Genomic DNA, 18,152 nt, shown 5'->3' with positions numbered 1-18,152 from the left:
TCAAACTCTTACTTCTATTTTCTGTTAAATATAAAAAGAAAAAACTTCTTGATTGTGCAGACTGTGAGGATGAAAATTAGGTGAGAAAAGGGAAAAATTGGTGTGATAAAATTTTAAGTTTTAGAAAAAGTATAACAAGCATATTAACAAGGCAAGGAACCAAACTCAGTGCACAGTCTATCTCAACATACAATTGCTATAAAATCTACATTTAAAAAAAAAAAAAAAAGAAATGCATAGAGTGGCACCAAAAAGGCTCACTTAAAAATGTTTACATTTCATTGCATTAGTCACAAAACACCTTTGTCACAACAAATGCATTCTAATATCTGTCATTTTGCCACTTCTGCTGATGTTACTGCTGCCTGTCATCAACTGCAAATGTGAAGAGAACCAGCATATTCTGGTCTTGCTGTGAATGATTCACCAGAGCATGTTATCGACAAAAAAAAAAATTGTCGTAATAATCTTCTTGATTTTAGAAAGTCTACATCAATGCAGACAGCTGCATCTATGCTTAATATCACTCAGCTTTATTTATTTATGAGATCTGGATACTTTTCTCACTCTGCTACTAAGAGAATACTTTGCCGCTGAAGAATGAAGATTGTGATCTTTTTAGGCCCAACCTTTGATTGTCTGTTGAAACTCCCCTTGTAGGATAAAAGCATCTACCGGGGGTGCAGACTTTCAAGACAAGCTTCTTACCAATCCCACCAGCATACAAGCTTGTAATCATTGCTGATTATGAATGATAGAATTGTTAGAATGGCTGCTTCTGTATTGTTCTTGTGTCTTTTTTGCCTGGGATCAGCAGAGGCTGGGAAACTATTAGTAGTTCCTTCAGATGGCAGCCACTGGACAGGTATGAAGCCTTTGGTGGAGGAGCTCGGCCGTAGAGGAAACCAGGTGGTGGTCGTCATCCCAGAAGCAAGTTTGAGTATGGTCCATCACAGCATACCACCACCCTGACATATCCAGTACCCTACACCATGGCTCAGTTTCAGGAGCAATTGAATGCACGTGTTAATACTCTGACAAGTGCAGATATATCTACAGATCTGGCCAGGCTTCAGAATTTCATCAGAACTATGGATCTGCTGAATGTTTTTATAATCCGTAATGTTGAGGGTCTGCTCTCCAACAAGGACTTGATGAAGAAGCTGCAAGAGCACAACTTTGATGCGATTCTCACAGATCCATTTGAGCCTACTGGACCTATTTTGGGCGAATATCTCTCAATTCCAGCCATTTATATACAAACAAGCCATCCCTGTGGTGTTGATACTCTTGCCAATCAATGTCCAGCTCCTGCCTCTTATGTTCCTCAAGGTTTTACTCACTTTACTGACCGCATGAATCTTTGGCAAAGAAGTGTGAACCTGGTAAGGACTCTGCTTCAGCCCATGGCTTGTGAACGCATGTTTGCTCGTGCAGATGAGATCGCCTCACAAGTACTTCAGAGAAAAACATCAATGGTGGAGATCATGAGCCGTGCGGCTCTCTGGTTTATGCATTCTGACTTTGCCTTTGAATTCCCACGACCGTTGATGCCTAACATGATCATAGTCGGAGGAATGGACAACAAGAAAGCAGAACCTTTGCCACAGGTAAGTCTTCTGATAGCTGTTATTTTACACTACTGCTGATTTTGCCTGTGCTGTTGCCTATAATAATTCTCAAATGTGAAAAGAACTTGCCAATATCATAGGTTAAAATTAAAGACACTTCAAAAAGACCCTTGTTAATAATAAATAAACATACACAAACCTCTATACACCACTGGAAAAAGTTCTCAGTAGGTCTTTTCATGATTAATCAGTAGTTTTTTTGTTTTGTTTTTTGGAATTTTGGAGAGATTTTAAATTTTTTGTGAAAATCACACCAGGAGCATATAGTTCATAGAAGATGTTGGGAGGAAGGGGAACCTCTTTGAACAGAAAACAATAGAAACAATAGTTCTAAAACATGTTTGACTGTTTCTGGAATGTTATCACTTTACAAAACTCTGCAAACCAGTTCTCCAGTTTCTGTGTACATAGATTAGGTCATAAATTATTGATAAATATTAACAGCATTTTATTTCAATTTCTGGTATAATGTGAGATAAAGTTGCAAATTTGAATGTGAGTACAATAACATTTGTTTTTAACTTTCTTTACTCTGTAGATACATCCAGCGCTTGCAATGAGTTTTGCATTTGACAAGAGCAAGGATAATTTATTAAAAGCAGTTATCTTTATCTGTGCAAAGGTTACATAGCAATATGCTTTTTCCTCCCCCCCCACTTTCATCTATAACGTTAAAAACCATGTCCATTTATTCCTGTAATGTTTTGCATGGCATATCATCTTTTTTTTAACTCTCACCCAAATTGGTGCCTCACGTCTTAGATAGATCAGGTCCCACCCACCTACAGTGGTCTCCACCTGCACTGAACATAAACCAGACTCACTGTGAGACTTTGGAGCACTTTAAGTTGATTTTGCTGACCTCTGCTCCAGCTTGCAAAGGCCAAAATGAGAGATTTTTTTTTTTTTTAATATACGTATACCAGTGATAAAATGACTGGTCTGTGGTTGCTTCTTAGTCTCTTCTTGGCTTCAGCTGAAGCTGGGAAACTGTTGGTTATTCCATCAGATGGCAGTCACTGGTTGGGGATGAAGCCTGTTGTGGAGGAGCTGGGGAGGAGAGGAAACCAGGTGGTGGTTGTCATCCCCGAGGAGAGTCTACAGTTGCATGCGAAAGTTTGGGAAACCCTTGCAGAATCTGTGAAAATGTGAATAATTTTAACAAAATAAGAGAGATCATGCAAAATGCATGTTATTTTTTATTTAGTACTGTCCTGAGTAAGATATTTTCAATAAAATATGTTAACATATAGTCCACAAGACAAAAAAATAGCTGAAATTTTTAAAATAACCCCATTCAAAAGTTTGGGAACCCTTGGTTCTTAATACTGTGTGTGGTTACCTGGATGATCTACGACTGTTTTTTTGTTTTGTGATGGTTGTTCATGAGTCCCTTGTTTGTTCTGAACAGTTCAACTGAGCACTGTTCTTCAGAAAAATCCTCCAGGTCCTGCAGATTCTTCAGTTTTCCAACATCTTTTGCATATTTGAACCCTTTCCAGCAGTGACTGTATGATTTTGAGATCCACCTTTTCACGCTGAGGATGATTGAGGGACTCAAACACAACAATTAAAAAAGGTTCAAACATTCACTGATGCTCCAGAAGGAAACACGATGCATTAAGAGCCAGGGGTGAAAACTTTTGAACAGAATGAAGATGTCCAAATTTTTCTTATTTTGTAGAAATATATATTTTTTTCCATTTAATACTGCCCTTCGGAAGCAACAGAAGCTACTTGCATGTTTCCTGGAAGACAAATTAAGTACAATTTACCTTGATCTTCAAATTCAAAAAGTTTATCCCTTAATGCATCGTGTTTCCTTCTGGAGCATTTGTTTTACTCTGGTGATTTAAATATAGGCTTAGTTTTAAAAGGTAACTATACCTACAAAAATCACACATTCTATGTGGCCTTACATTTAATGGGAATACATTTAAGTTAAGATTAAATAGCTACATGTAAATGTATTTATATTTGTAATAAAGTAAGAAAAGGTGAATAATAGCTCGGGCATGAAAAGACGTATATGTACAGATGGTTAATGAAAGGTCCAAACTATAAGCACCTTTAACAGGGTTTGTAGAAAGGATGCTTCTAGTTTTGAGAGAGGCACAGCTTGGCTGAGAGTGCTCTAATCCAGGAAAGCCCTTATATGAACATGTTTGGGCATGTTTTGTGCGAATTACTTACTTCTGGCATGCAGTCGCTTGTTTAGAATACTCATTATTAACATTAGTAAGAGGTTAAGAACAAATTAATGTGAACACACATGTTGTAAATTGGGCTGAAATTTCATGGAAAGTCCTTTTGTGAGTATAAATACAAATAATCAAATAACAGTGAATGGTGGTGGTTGAGGAGATTCTCCCCTTCCATGTAAAGTGCTTTGAGTACCCAGACAAGCGCTATATAAATGTAATGAATTAATGAGACCCATTGATTGTTTCAATGCCATATTTGGCTGAGCATATCCTACTGGCCACCCCTTTGAAATCAGTTCTGATTCCTGACTCATTTTTAGATGTGCACAATAGAACTGTGTTTACGTAATTTTCTTCAACTGCTACTGTATTTCACACCACTTATAGAATGGCTGGTGTGTGGTTGTTCCTAAGTCTGTATGTCCTTGATTTAGCTCAAGCAGGGAAACTGTTAGTTATACCATCAGATGGCAGTCACCTTAGGAATGAAACCTATTATAGAAGAGCTGGGGAGGAGAGGAAACCAGGTGGTGCTTGTCATCCCAGAGGCGCGTCTAAATATGGGTTCTTAAGAGGCTTTACATGTGCTGTGGCTGGATGTGGATATATACTTCTTAATTCTCAATCTCTGTCATCATCTAATGCAGGTTACATAGATAGGTGGCGAAAAGTGACTGAATGATTAAATAAATCAATTCAGTAAATTTTTTTCACTCTGCAACTCAAAAGCTGCATGTTGTGGGGATGCGCAACTGTTACTAGTAATATTGTGATTAAAGTTTTACATTGCACAATATTAACTGCATTACTTAATTGACATTAATCAAAACTCGCAACCGTGCTGTTGGTCAACATGGGTGTTATTAGCTATGGCCTCTTTACCACCGTCAAATAAGAGCCAAGTTGATGTCCAGAATGTAGCGTCCTTTGGTATAAGAAAAGAAAGATTGCGTAGGCAGGAAGAGTTGCTATCAAACGTGTAGTTTTCTTTCTATATCATTCACATGCTCCATGCCAATCACACAGGCTTAGTTACTTCGTCACTCTCGACGTGCTTATGTGTTTACGTCAGAGTTAGGATGCTGAACAGAAAACCTGGAACAGGACTACATGCAAACACTACACAGAACAACACTCTTGCCCAAGTTCTAAATTAGGCTATATAAAAATAACCACTTTCTCGGGAACTGGGAATAATCACTGAATTTGCACGGGATGTGAGGCAATCCTACTACTGCCAATCCATAGTGATTTATAGAATTGTTTTGAGAGTAGCATGCCACTATTTATGTCAAAAGGTAACAATAAAAGCAATAACTTTAGCCTCTAACAAACTCTGTACTTGTGAAAAAAAAGAAAGATTTTTTTTTTTCTTGTAAAAATCTAGAATAATTTATGGTTTAAAAACATTTGTGAGGGGAAACAACCACTGGAAATCACAGGTAATACTTGGTTAAGTTTGCATAATTTACTTATTTTTACTAATTTGATTGGATCGGTTGGTCATTGTCATTGAAAGTGAAGTGACATACGGCCAAGTATGGTGACCCATACTCGGAATTTGACTTTGGAATTTAAACCTTTGGATTACGAGTCCGACTCTCGAACCATTAGGCCACGACTTCCCCCATTGTTGGCCATTGCTGTGGTCTTATGTGAGACACAATTTGTCCCACCCTCATGCCAATAAACACGTCATTAGAGATAAATTATTTATAGTAAATACTGCAATATTCCGTCAAAAATAACTGTCAAGTTTGATTTCATGGTGAACTCAAATAGTTCGGATCAATCTACATGCAGCAAAAAAAATAAGAATATATATATATATATATATATTTAAAAAGAAAATTATATCATAAAGATGTCCCCTGCAGACCCCCATGAATGTGTATAAAGGTCAAGAAATCTCTTGACATATCAAATAAGCGGACCTTTTTATGACAAGGCGAAGTTAGTTTGGTTTATGTCATGCATCTCCCCAAAAGCACGATTAACCTGTTGCAGACATTTGGCCCTACTTTGTATGAACAAAGATATCTCAAGTCCTATGAAAGTTGTTATATGGTTGTACGTTCCTGAAACCTTTTAACCCAGAGCTGCATTTAACCTACTTGTTGGACTTTAAACTGCAGTGCAGTGATATCATGACAGAGCATAAAAGCCTGAGTTCATTCGCTGTGCTGCAAACATATGCTGCAGGGGCCTATCAAAACTCTAGTTTTGAGGCCCCACCTCTTTTGAAATAATTCCCAGCCCTCTTAAATATATTGTATTTCTGCTGTCTGCTGTATGAATGTTAGGAAGATGGTGAGAGCAGTGACTGTTCCTGCTCTGGGGCTTCTAGCTTTGCTATGCTTGTTCTCCTTGGAGCCCATAAACGCTGGGAAGGTGCTTGTTATGCCAGTGGATGGCAGCCACTGGTTGAGCATGAAGATCCTGGTGGAAGAGCTTACTCTGAGGGGTCATGAGATGGTGGTCCTGGTCCCTGAAACCAGTGTTCTGATTGGGAAGTCTGGTAATTACACCACTAAGTCTTTTCGTGTGCCCTACACCCTTGCTGAACTAAATGCTAACTTGGACCACATAAGGAACAATGCATTTGAGAAGCCTCCGAAATTGACTGACATCATTGCAAATCTGGGGACCCTGATGCAGTTCACAGATATGCAGGTGAAAGCCTGTGAAGGGCTGCTGTATGACGAGTCCTTGATGAAGAGTCTTAGAGAAACAGGATTTGATGTTTTGCTCACTGATCCTTTCCTGCCCTGTGGCACCATCATTGCTGATTCCTTCTCGATTCCTGCTGTTTACTTCTTGCGTGGGCTTCCCTGTCGACTTGATGAGGAAGCTGCCCAGTGTCCCTCACCTCCGTCTTTTATCCCGCGTTTCTTCACTGGTTTCTCAGATAAGATGACTTTCCCTCAAAGAGTAATAAACACGCTTATGACAGTTTTCGAAAAGTACCTATGCCACAAACTTTTTGCCAGCTTTGGTGAACTGGCCAGTAGATATCTGCAGAAGGACACTACATACAAAGAGCTATTAAGTCACGGTGCAGTCTGGCTTCTAAGATACGACTTTACCTTTGAGTATCCCAAACCCCAAATGCCAAACATGGTTCAAATAGGAGGCATCAACTGTGCTAAGAAGGGTCCACTGACAAAGGTAAGATGTTAATTAACATAGAAATTCTTAAATGTTCTCTGTTGTCTGGTACACAAAATACAAATCTTTCACAGTGTCACATCCATTTTACAAATGCGCAATATACTTACTGACAAGACTTTACATTTAATGCTAAAAATAATAATAATAAAACATTATAATAATAAGCCATTGGATTCCAACAGCAATATTGCATTTTCTTGAAGTCAGATCAAAAAGATGGTTTATATTCTGTGCAAATTCTGAATACCTGCTGTAAACGTAATCCTCAGGTTAGAGTTGTAGGTCTAAGTCATCATACCCTGATCCTTTTGTTGCCTTGAATTTATGTGCAGTAATACTAGAACATGAACTTTAAAGAAGATGTTTGTACTGTTTACTGTCCCTGGCATGTTACATCACACAATGTTCATCAAACAGCGCCAGCACAACCAAGATCTAATTTAGAAAATTCACTGGAACAAGCGTGAGAACAAAATCATAAGTGCACATGTGTGTGAAAATTTCCTTGAGAAGTTCTCCTATGTGCGTAAACATGAATAATCCACAAAATATATTAGTGATTGAGATGCATATGTAGATTGCTTCAGTGCCATATTTGGACTGAGCACCGCCTACTTTCTTTAAATATCGCCACCCCTTTGAACCTTGTCCTGACTCATTTTAAGATGGTACTTTAACCAGTGTGGTTACATTGCATGAGTGTTTTTCTTCCTTGATCTCCTTCAACTGCAACTGTCATTCACACCACTGATAAAATGGCTAGCTTGTGGTTGCTCCTGGGTATCTTTCTTTGTAGTTCAGCTGAAGCTGGGAAACTGTTGGTTATTCCATCAGATGGCAGTCACTGGTTGGGGATGAAGCCTATTGTGGAGGAGCTGGGGAGGAGAGGAAACCAGGTGGTGGTTGTCATCCCCGAGGCGAGTCTAAGTATGGGTCCTTCGGAGCATACCACCACTCTAACATATCCAGTGAACTACACCAAGGCTGAATTAAAAGCAAGCATAGCAGATGAATTCAACACCATTCTGAGCATTGATATCTCCACAGACCTGGCCAAGTTTCAGGCGTTCATCTTCTCTTTGAATGTTCTGCAGACGTTTATATTGAGGAATGCAGAGGGTCTGCTCTTTAACAAGGACTTGATGAAGAAACTGCAAGAGTACAACTTTGATGCGATTCTCACAGATCCATTTGAGCCTGTTGGGGCTATAGCTGGTGAATATCTCTCCATTCCAGCTGTTTACATGCTAATAAACCATCCCTGTGGTGTCGATACTCTTTCCAGTCAATGTCCAGCTCCAGCTTCTTACGTCCCACAAGGTTTTACTCACTTTACTGACCACATGAATCTTTGGCAAAGAAGTGTGAACCTGGTAAGGACTCTGCTTCAGCCCATAGCTTGTAAACGCATGTTTGCTCGTGCAGATGAGATCGCCTCACAAGTACTTCAGAGAAAAGCATAGATGGTGGAGATCATGAGCCGTGCGGCTCTCTGGTTTTTGCGTTTCGACTTTGCTGTGGAATTCCCACGTCCAGGGATGCCAAACATGGTCATGATTGGAGCAACAGTTAGCCAAAAACTAAAACCACTGTCACAAGTGAGTCTTTATTCAGTTCTTAATAGGATTATACTAGTAAGTGCTGTATGCGTGGATGTAATTTGATAAAACAAGTGGTTGTTTTTGTTAGTTTAATCTCTGTAGTTATCCTGAAATAGAAAAGAACCAGTGACATATAAATTTCCAGTATGACTGGATAAGTAAGGTTATCAAAATAATATCTGTGAAGAACACCTAAAAATCATTTAAAGATCTACAAGTATGGACAGAGAAGCTATTGCTTTTACCTACAGATGGCAGATGCTGGATCCTATACTATTCTTACTTTTTCTGCTGCCATATCTTTATTGCCAGTCCATCAGCCCTCCCTCAGCTGCCTCAGGAAGGCCCCTCAGCTCACCCTCAGCACGCCATGTCCGGTGGGTCGGTTGCGCTTCGGGACTTCCTGCGACCAACTACCTCGGGGTTGGAGGATCCCCAGCCTTCGAGACCCGGACTCCACCTCGGCCTTCCGAACCATCGGCTCCACCTTGGCTCTTGGCTCCCTCTTCTCCACTGTGCCCCCTCATTCCACCAGCTCCGCCGGCTCCCTCGTCCCTCCGGCTCCGCCTTGGTCAGTCGTCCCCCTGCCTATTCCATGGAACTCCACTCCTCCAGCTTCCTCTGGCTTCGTCAGGTTCCTCCCTTCGGCTCCACCTTCATCCTCGGTCACTCCGGCTCCACCGTGTCATTCTGGATCCCTGCCTTCGCCTCACTCACCTGAGCCGCAGGCTCCGCCTTGGCCCTCTGGACCCTCGGTGTCACCCTGGCTCTGCGGCTGCTCAGCTCCATCCTGGGCTCCTACTCCACCAGGATCATCTCCATCAATCGGCCCCCTGGTGTCGGTGGTCCCATCTCCACCATGGCTCCTCCCGCCGTTGACTCCGCCGTGGGCTGCCATCCTGGCTGGCCTCTGGACTGCCATCTGGCTCCTCCTGCTCCGGGCTCCTCCCTGGTTCCTCCCACCCTCCACTCCCCCTTGGACTAATTTTTTGGACTGTTTTTGTTTTTGCCTCTTTTCCATTGCCCGGCTCCCTCCTACTCCATGCCCGCCTCCTGAACCCCCACCCTCCCTCCTCTGTTGGTCTATTTTTTTCCGGGAGGGGGCGATCTGTCACGATTCTGATCTGTTTTTGTTTAGTTATGTCTACCTTCTTAGTTTATCCCCATGATTATTAGTTAATTAGCTCCACACCTGTTTCTGTTCTCGCTTGATTTTGACCTGCCTTTATAGCCTGTGTTCTCCCCTGTTCATTTGTCCGCTATTGTATGTGTTACACCTGCCTTTGTCGGCGTGAGTAAAGCTTATTGTTTTTGATATGCCTGCCGTGTTTTGTGTACCTCCTTGGAGTACAAACATAACAATCTTTCTCTCAGCACTTTCTTTCAAAGTAGAGATCTTTTGACCGCCACAGCCCTTGTATGTGAGAGTTCATGTTTTTTGCGTGACTGCCTTGTGTTCCCATGTGAATAGGGAGGAGCTGGGAATAAGTGAGTATGCACAATATGTAAGATGATCCTACTACTGCCAATCCATAATGACCTGCAGAATTGTTTTGAAAGTAGCATGCCACTATTTATGTCAAAAATAAAAGCAATAACTTAAACCTCTGATAAAGGTAATGATAAAAAGCAGTAACTTCAACCTCAAACAAACTGTTATGAACCAGATCATTTAAATTTTTCTTAAGTCTTAGTATAATTTATAAACAATATTGAAAACAAAATGCTTAATAGTTGAACTTTGTTCAATTTGTTAACATTAGTTATTGGATCATAACACTTATTACTTGTCCAGTTTATTTATTCACTTTAAAATTAGAATCATACATACAGAATGACTTGAATACACCTCTTATGATTATCAAGGTTTTATTTATTTTTTTATGTTAATATTTATTTGTATCTCTTTCTTATTGTAAAATCTTGAAATTCTTGAAAGTAATTTTGCACAATCTTTTATTATTACAATTACGCTACATGTAGAAAAAAAAAACATAAAACAGGAAATTATATCATAGATGGCTCCTGCAGACTCATGAATGTGTGTCAAGGTTTAAGAGAATTAGGTTAGTTCAGGTTCATGATGCACAGCTCCCCAAAATCATGATATTTATTGAAAAAGTTTTAAATTGTTTATGATACTTGATGCATTAACTACTTACATATTGAACCTTATTGTAAAGTGTTACTGATATATAATTGAGTTTGGTCCTCTTTGTATGAACAAAGCTATAGATAACTCCTGTGATAGTTCTTAGATGTTCATATGCTCTTCAAATAATTAACCCAGAGCTACATTTAACCCACTTGTTAGACTTTAAACTGCATTGAATTGATATCATGACAGAATGTAAAATTTAATTTGTTGTGCTGTACGCACATGCTGCCAGTGACCTATGAACACTCATTTCCCTTTTGTCTAGTTTTGAAGCCCCACCTCTTTTGAAATAATTCCCAGCCCTCTTAAATATATTGTATTTCTGCTGTCTGCTGTATGAATGTTAGGAGGATGGTGAGAGCAGTGACTGTTCCTGCTCTGGGGCTTCTAGCTTTGCTATGCTTGTTCTCCTTGGAGCCCGTAAACGCTGGGAAGGTGCTTGTTATGCCAGTGGATGGCAGCCACTGGTTGAGCATGAAGATCCTGGTGGAAGAGCTTTCTCTGAGGGGTCATGAGATGGTGGTCCTGGTCCCTGAAACCAGTGTTCTGATTGGGAAGTCTGGTAATTACACCACTAAGTCTTTTCGTGTGCCCTACACCCTTGCTGATCTGAAGGCCAACTTGGACAACATAGAGAAGAATGCATTTGAGAAGCCTCCGAAATTGACTGATATTGTTAAGAATTTGGAGAACCTGATTCAGTTCTTGAACATGCATGTGACAGCCTGTGAAGGGCTGCTGTATGACGAGTCCATGATGAAGAGTCTTAGAGAAACAGGATTTGATGTTTTGCTCACAGATCCTTTCCTGCCCTGTGGCACCATCATTGCTGATTCCTTCTCGATTCCTGCCGTTTACTTCCTGCGTATGATTCCCTGTCGACTTGATGAGGAAGCTGCCCAGTGTCCCTCACCTCCGTCTTTTATCCCGCGCTTCTTCACTGGTTTCTCAGATAAGATGACTTTCCCTCAGAGAGTAAGAAACATGCTTATGACAGTTTTCGAAAAGTACCTATGCCACAAACTTTTTGCCAGCTTTGGTGAACTGGCCAGTAGATATCTGCAGAAGGACACTACATACAAAGAGCTATTAAGTCACGGTGCAGTCTGGCTTCTAAGATACGACTTTACCTTTGAGTATCCCAAACCCCAAATGCCAAATATGGTTCAAATAGGAGGCATCAACTGTGCTAAGAAGGGTCCACTGACAAAGGTAAGATGTTATTGAGCATAGTTATTATCAGACTGGTTGACTGAAATTGACAGCATTTATTTAATGCAAATTCATCAGTGTAAAACTTTGAGCATTGAAAGCAGTAGGCTATTCAGACACTAAGTAAGATATTATTCATTACATTTTCTAACAACTAGAGTGGACTCTACTCTACCTCCTATGTAATCCATGCACAAAGCCTGGCTGTTTAGATCTGTTGGTCAAATTAGAAGCTGTTGGTCCAGGTCAATATGACCTAATCCATGCTGATGCCATGAATTTATAAGCAGTAATATTAGAACATGTGATGTACTATGTACTTTGAAAGAGACTGGTTGCATCAAATGATGTTCATTAAACAGTTACAGTTACGCAGACCTTGTCTGTAATGACATTGTTCATGATTGTGTAGGTTGGCACTCTTCAACAATGTTTAAATGTTTAATTGCAATCCACTAAAGTCATAAGCTGTACTTCTGAAGATGTGTATAATTCCATTAAACATTATAACTCTCAGAGAGTCACTTTCGGAGTTTAGATGTTGTGCATGATTTTATAAACCAGCATGAATTTAATTATTTTAAATTTGACCACTGTAATCATTAAGAGGAAATGAGGTGCCCCTTTGTATTTACGGTATGAAACACTAAAGGAATGGAGAAGCTTTTTGTATGGTTGTTCACTGTTGAGTAAGCAAGAGGTAGATCTGTTTATATGTTAATAACTAAAACACTTGAACTCAGAATGTTTGGTAAAAAAAAAACATTGCTAATTGCTGCAGTATGCTGCTTTTCGAAGTTTGCACATGCAAGTTCAAGTGGATATCTGTGTATCTGTGTGAGCCAAAAAAAAAAAAAAATAAGAAGGAAGGAAGGAAGGAAAGGGGGAGGTTACAGTGAAAGCTTGCTCCACTGTGTCCTTAGAACATGAAACCGGTGTTCAATGCTGACATCTGTTCTCTGTGCAGGAGCTGGAGGAGTTTGTGAACAGTTCTGGAGAGCATGGGTTTGTGGTCTTCACTCTGGGCTCCATGGTGTCACAGTTACCCGAGGCCAAAGCCAGAGAGTTCTTTGAGGCTTTCAGGCAGATACCTCAGAGGGTAAGTGAGGATAGACTTCATTACATGGCTGCATATTATTAACCTTCATGATTCTCTTTGATTGGTAGGTGCTATGGAGATACACTGGGCCAGTCCCTGAAAATGCTCCAAAGAATGTCAAACTGATGAAGTGGCTGCCACAAAATGATCTCTTGGGTATGTTTAGATTCTCATTTGACCCTCTAACCCTCCTGTAAAACATGTTATTCATAATATGCTTTTTTGGCATTGCTGACAAAAGTCTTGCCATATTATAATTGACTTCATCATGTCTGCTAACACACTAATACACTGAATGTGTTTTCGTTTACATTGTAGCCCATCCTAAGGTTAAGGCTTTTATTACACATGGTGGATCACATGGGATCTATGAAGGAATCTGTAATGGGGTGCCGATGTTGATGATTCCTCTGTTTGGTGACCAAGGGGATAACGTTCAGCGCTTAGTGTCTCGAGGAGTTGCAGAAACCCTGAGTATCTATGATCTGACCGCAGAAAAACTGCTGGTTGCTTTGAGGAAGGTCATCAACGACAAAACGTAAACATAATCAGGTTCAGCCTATGCACAAAATCAGTTTATGCACTGATGCATTGTTTATATTAATGCATCATTTAATATTGAGCTCAGAGTGGAATATTAGACTACATTTAGAGTATTGCTCTGAAAAAAGATTATTGGAGTATTTTTTACAAGAAAATGCTATTTTTGCAGTTTCACGCTACATATTTCAGTCATTCTAATTACATTTTTATTTCTTTGTAATTATTTGTGAAATTGTTTCAAAATAATACACCAAATTGCTTTGTGTGTAGATTTTTTGCTATAACAGTACTTTTTATGCAACGAAATATAAATATACTTGATCTTTGACTCAACAGCTACAAGGAGAAGATGACAGAGCTTTCAGCTATTCACCGAGACCGTCCCATTGAGCCTCTGGACCTGGCTGTGTTCTGGACTGAGTTTGTTATGAGACACAAAGGGGCAGCGCATCTCAGACCTGCAGCCCACGAGCTGAACTGGATTCAGTATCATTCTCTGGACGTCATTGGCTTTCTCCTTCTCATTCTAGTGACTGTTATTTTTGTGACGGTCAAAAGCTGCATGTTCTGTTTCAGGAAGTGCTTCAAGAAAACTCAGAAAAAGAAGAGGGAGTAGATATATTAAGTCATTATTTTGCAGTGTCTGTTTTGGTGGGGTGCTTGTTGAATCTGTGTTTTTTATAACTTGAATACCTCCTTGGCCTGGATTATTGACTTGAATAAAGTCTCACAAAACCTACTGTGTGTGTCCGATAAACATTTACATTTTTTATTATTATTATTAACATTTATATTTTTAATTACTGTTCTTTCAAATCAGAATAAACATGCTAAGATATTGAATAAAAAAGTTAGTATTTTAACTCATTCTTAAAGACAGTTTTGATCGTGAATCTTTTTGCTTGGTTATCCCTATAAATCTCAGTTTCTGTTACAGATCATGAGTTTAGATAACATGACATAATGGTGCTTTTCAAGTTAGTCTGAAGTTACAAACAAACATCCACTTCTGAGGTAAGTTTACCAGATATCTGAAATGGAAACCAGGGACATCATCTTTGGAATCACTTGTGATTAGCTATAATAAAAACTCGGGGATTTATACACACACACACACACACACACACACACACACACACACACATAAACAAACATACACACACACTCACACTTATATATATATATATATTGTTTTTAATTGTTGTGAGTTTTGTATACTAATATCAGCCTATAATTAATAAATAAAATGAAAAAATAGTAAAAAGTAACTATTGCAAACAGATAATTATTATAAAACACTATTCTATGAAAATGATGACTTTACTAAACGTTTATAATATACTGCGTTTATAACAGGCTAAGGAGAAAGTGCTCAGCTATTGACTGATGAAATTTACTCATGGTAATTGAACTTTTTCACATTTTACCATCGTTTCTTCACAAGTCAGAAATCTTCCCGGGTCTTTAATTTTGAAACTCGTCTGGTGGGCGGGGCGCCGTGGAAAACTGAAACAGTTCAGACACTTTGTTGCAGAGATTTGGAGATTTCTGTTTGTTTGTAGCAGTTTTGAGCTGCTGAAATGCTTGACAGTGAAAGCAGTGATGGTCATGAAGCAGAAGAGTATGTGGGACTTGCGGATGTTGTGGCTGAAGGAGATGAGCAGGTACAAGCTGAGTTTGCATTTACTCATTAAGCAGAATCACCTAATCATCTGTGATGACAGAAGACTGGCCAGATGACTTATAAAATAGCTGTCAACATCTGATTTGCCATATTTTTAGTCTTCTAAAGCCATACAACAGCTTTAGACAGAGCAATTGAAAATGATATATGCTCACAAAATAAGCAAAAATAAATAAATAAACAGAAATGTATTTTTATTTCCTTTTTTTGTTCTTTAACTGACAGCTTAGTTTCTCAGTTGGTGATAAATTGAAGGTCTATGACAGGAGGTCAGATTTGTGGTGGTGGGCTGAACTGCAGGGGCACTTTGGTTATGTCCCATCCAGCTATTTGCATCAAAGAGCTGAAGATGAGGAAGATGCTTGGCATGATGAAGAATACTTTGGCAATTATGGGACATTGTGTAAATCTCATTACACAGCATGCTTGTTCTGCCTCACGTGTTATCCACAGTGCTTTACAATGGGTTCAGGAGTTAGCCATTTTGTTTGGGCAGTCAGGTAAATTTAAATCTTTATTCAAGGAAGTTACATAATCTGTTCAAGCGTCCTTTCAGTCTATAAGGCCCCTTTGTCCCACAAGATGGACCGTTCGCTCCAGTGCTATCCGTGCTGTGCTGAATCAGTATGAGTCTGTAATGCTTGCTCTGAATGAAACGGCAGCTGCAGCTCATACACAGCTACTAAGGCAAATGTACTACATGACAGATTTCAGCAGGGAAATGTAGTTCTTGGTCTTTGGCTTGCCAGAGGCTATAGTATTGAGGAATTGGAGAATCTCAATACATCTCTGTGCAACTGGCTGTTGGACTTCCTGACCGGGAGTCCTCAGGCAGTACGGGTCGGCAGTAACACATCCAGCACCATCACACTGAACACTGGGGCCCCCCAAGGATGTGTGCTGAGCCCCCTCCTCTTCACTCTGCTGACCCACGACTGCACACCTTCACACAACTCCAACCTGTTCATTAAGTTTGCGGATGACACGACTGTGGTGGGTCTCATCAGCAACAGAGATGATACAAACAGGAGCGAAGTGAGCCGCCTGGCCGGGTGGTGCAGTGACAACAATCTCTCTCTGAATGTGGAGAATACGAAAGAGATTGTTGTTGACTTCAGGAGAGTACACACTCAGCATGCCCCTCTGACCATCAACGGTGCGACTGTGGAGAGAGTGAGCAGCACCAAGTTCCTGGGTGTGGACATCACAGAGGACCTCTCCTGGACTAACAACACTGTAGCACTGGCCAAGAAAGCACAGCAGCATCTCTACTCCCTCCGCAAACTCAGAAGAGCCAGAGCCCCGGCCCCCATCATGTGTACCTTCTACAGAGGCACCATCGGGAGCATCCTAACTAGCTTTTAAAAAAAGTGCAAAAAAACAGGAATAACTGCTGATGCTAAGGAATCGGGAAAACATCTTATTAACAGGAGTGGTCGATAATGTGATACAAATGTACCCAGAACTGGACAAAATATCCCTTAACACACAGTCGGCAATGTTCAGATCAAAGTATATTATGCAGTCCGCAGTGAAGCAGCAAGCATCCTTCAGGGGATGTGTCCAGAAGTCCGTAGTCTTTTGGATCAGGTGGAAACACTTGTCTGACTGCTGCTTTTCACTCCTGTGTCCTCCGCAGAAGCTGAGAGAAGTTTCAGTGGTCTTAGAAGGCTAAAAACATGGCTTCGTGGTACCATGACACAAACACAGCTGAATAGTGTTGATGTGTGTCATAAACAAGGACAAACTTGACAAAATTGAGAGAAAAATGACTGCTCAAAAATTTGTGGCCTGCAAGGAACGAGAAGTTTTGATTAAAAATCTCACTTTTCAATTGCGAAAATATTTAAACATTGTAAATACATTGATTTTGGTTTTATTGATGTATTTTCATAAAATGTCTTGTATAAAATTACTGTAAATGCAGTCTGCATGCTCATTTACGCTCATCTGTTCCCTCTGTTTTCTGCTCAAACCATTAAAATTGAAATGCCCACACTAAATTGTTTGTAGTTCCTGAATCCATACGCTTTAAACACATTTGTCTTTTCTGAAAGACACTTTTTTCCGCCAACTTTTAAGTATTACGTTTGCCCACTGACAAAGAAATGATCAGTCTATAATTTTAATGGTAGGTTTATTTTAACAGTGAGAGACAGAGTAACAACAAAAAAATCCAGAAAAACGCATTTCAAAAAAGTTATAAATTGATTTGCATTTTAATGAGTCAAATAAGTATTTGATCCCCTACCAATCAGCCAGATTTCTGGCTCCCAGGTGTCTTTTATAGAGGTAAGGAGCTGAGATTAGGAGCACTCTCTTAAAGGACAATCAATCAGTCAGATTCCAAACTCTCCACCATGGCCAGGACCAAAGAGATGTCCCAAGGATGTCAGGGACAAGATTGTAGACCTACACAAGGCTGGAATGGGCTACAAGACCATCGCCAAGCAGCTTGGTGAGAAGGTGACAACAGTTGGTGCGATTATTCGCAAATGGAAGAAACACAAAATAACTGTCAGTCTCCCTCAGACTGGGGCTCCATGCAAGATCTGACCTCGTGGAGTTTCAATGATCATGAGAAGGAATCAGCCCAGAACTACACGGGAGGATCTTCTCAATGATCTCAAGAAAGCTGGGACTAGGGATATAACGGTATGAACATTTCTTATCACGATTATAGTGACCAAAGTTATCACGGTTATCAGTATTATCACGGTATTGTTAAAATGTGCTGGAGATATTCAAAAAGTACCGACACATAAATCACTTCAAGTTTTATATTTAAAAATCAACAAATAAAATGAGTTTGCATAATCACTAAAACAATAACATGACCAATGATGTTC

The 18,152-nt window shown here is 39.9% G+C and overlaps 1 protein-coding gene and 2 pseudogenes across 4 annotated transcripts; all 3 read left to right on the top strand.

Annotated features, from left to right (window-relative positions):
* Positions 1-768: 768 nt before the first annotated feature.
* LOC306877085 (UDP-glucuronosyltransferase 1A5-like) lies at positions 769-2,611 on the top strand (annotated as a pseudogene). The gene is made up of 2 exons: positions 769-1,610; positions 2,591-2,611. The product of its transcript is annotated as a UDP-glucuronosyltransferase 1A5-like (transcript).
* Positions 2,612-6,133: 3,522 nt separating this feature from the next.
* On the top strand, positions 6,134-14,689 carry LOC306877236 (UDP-glucuronosyltransferase-like). 2 transcript variants are annotated; one of them, XM_079428877.1, is made up of 5 exons: positions 6,134-7,003; positions 12,945-13,076; positions 13,145-13,232; positions 13,395-13,614; positions 13,956-14,689. In XM_079428877.1, exons 1-5 carry the CDS (start codon positions 6,143-6,145, stop codon positions 14,233-14,235), a joined length of 1,581 nt encoding a protein of 526 aa, XP_079285003.1. In that variant the 5' UTR covers positions 6,134-6,142; the 3' UTR covers positions 14,236-14,689. The 2 variants fall into 2 exon arrangements, with proteins under 2 accessions (XP_079285003.1, XP_079285002.1); XM_079428876.1 differs by lacking the exon at positions 6,134-7,003 and adding an exon at positions 11,113-11,977.
* Positions 7,762-8,670, top strand: LOC306877238 (UDP-glucuronosyltransferase 1A5-like; annotated as a pseudogene). Its single transcript has one exon. The product of its transcript is annotated as a UDP-glucuronosyltransferase 1A5-like (transcript).
* Positions 14,690-18,152: the final 3,463 nt, after the last annotated feature.

The sequence above is a fragment of the Barbus barbus genome (genome assembly GCF_936440315.1).
Source record: "Barbus barbus genome assembly, chromosome: 11".
Taxonomy (NCBI): domain Eukaryota; kingdom Metazoa; phylum Chordata; class Actinopteri; order Cypriniformes; family Cyprinidae; genus Barbus; species Barbus barbus.
This window is presented reverse-complemented; position numbering and strand designations above follow the sequence as displayed.

What these genes read in the sequence shown, in the direction of transcription:
- LOC306877236 (XM_079428877.1), top strand. Translation starts at nt 6,143, where the DNA reads ATGGTGAGAGCAGTGACTGTTCCTGCTCTGGGGCTTCTAGCTTTGCTA. An exon ending in TCAGGCAGATACCTCAGAGG is followed by an intron (nt 13,077 to 13,144) that starts GTAAGTGAGGAT and finishes TTTGATTGGTAG; the next exon opens with GTGCTATGGAGATACACTGG. An exon ending in AAGGTCATCAACGACAAAAC is followed by an intron (nt 13,615 to 13,955) that starts GTAAACATAATC and finishes TTGACTCAACAG; the next exon opens with CTACAAGGAGAAGATGACAG.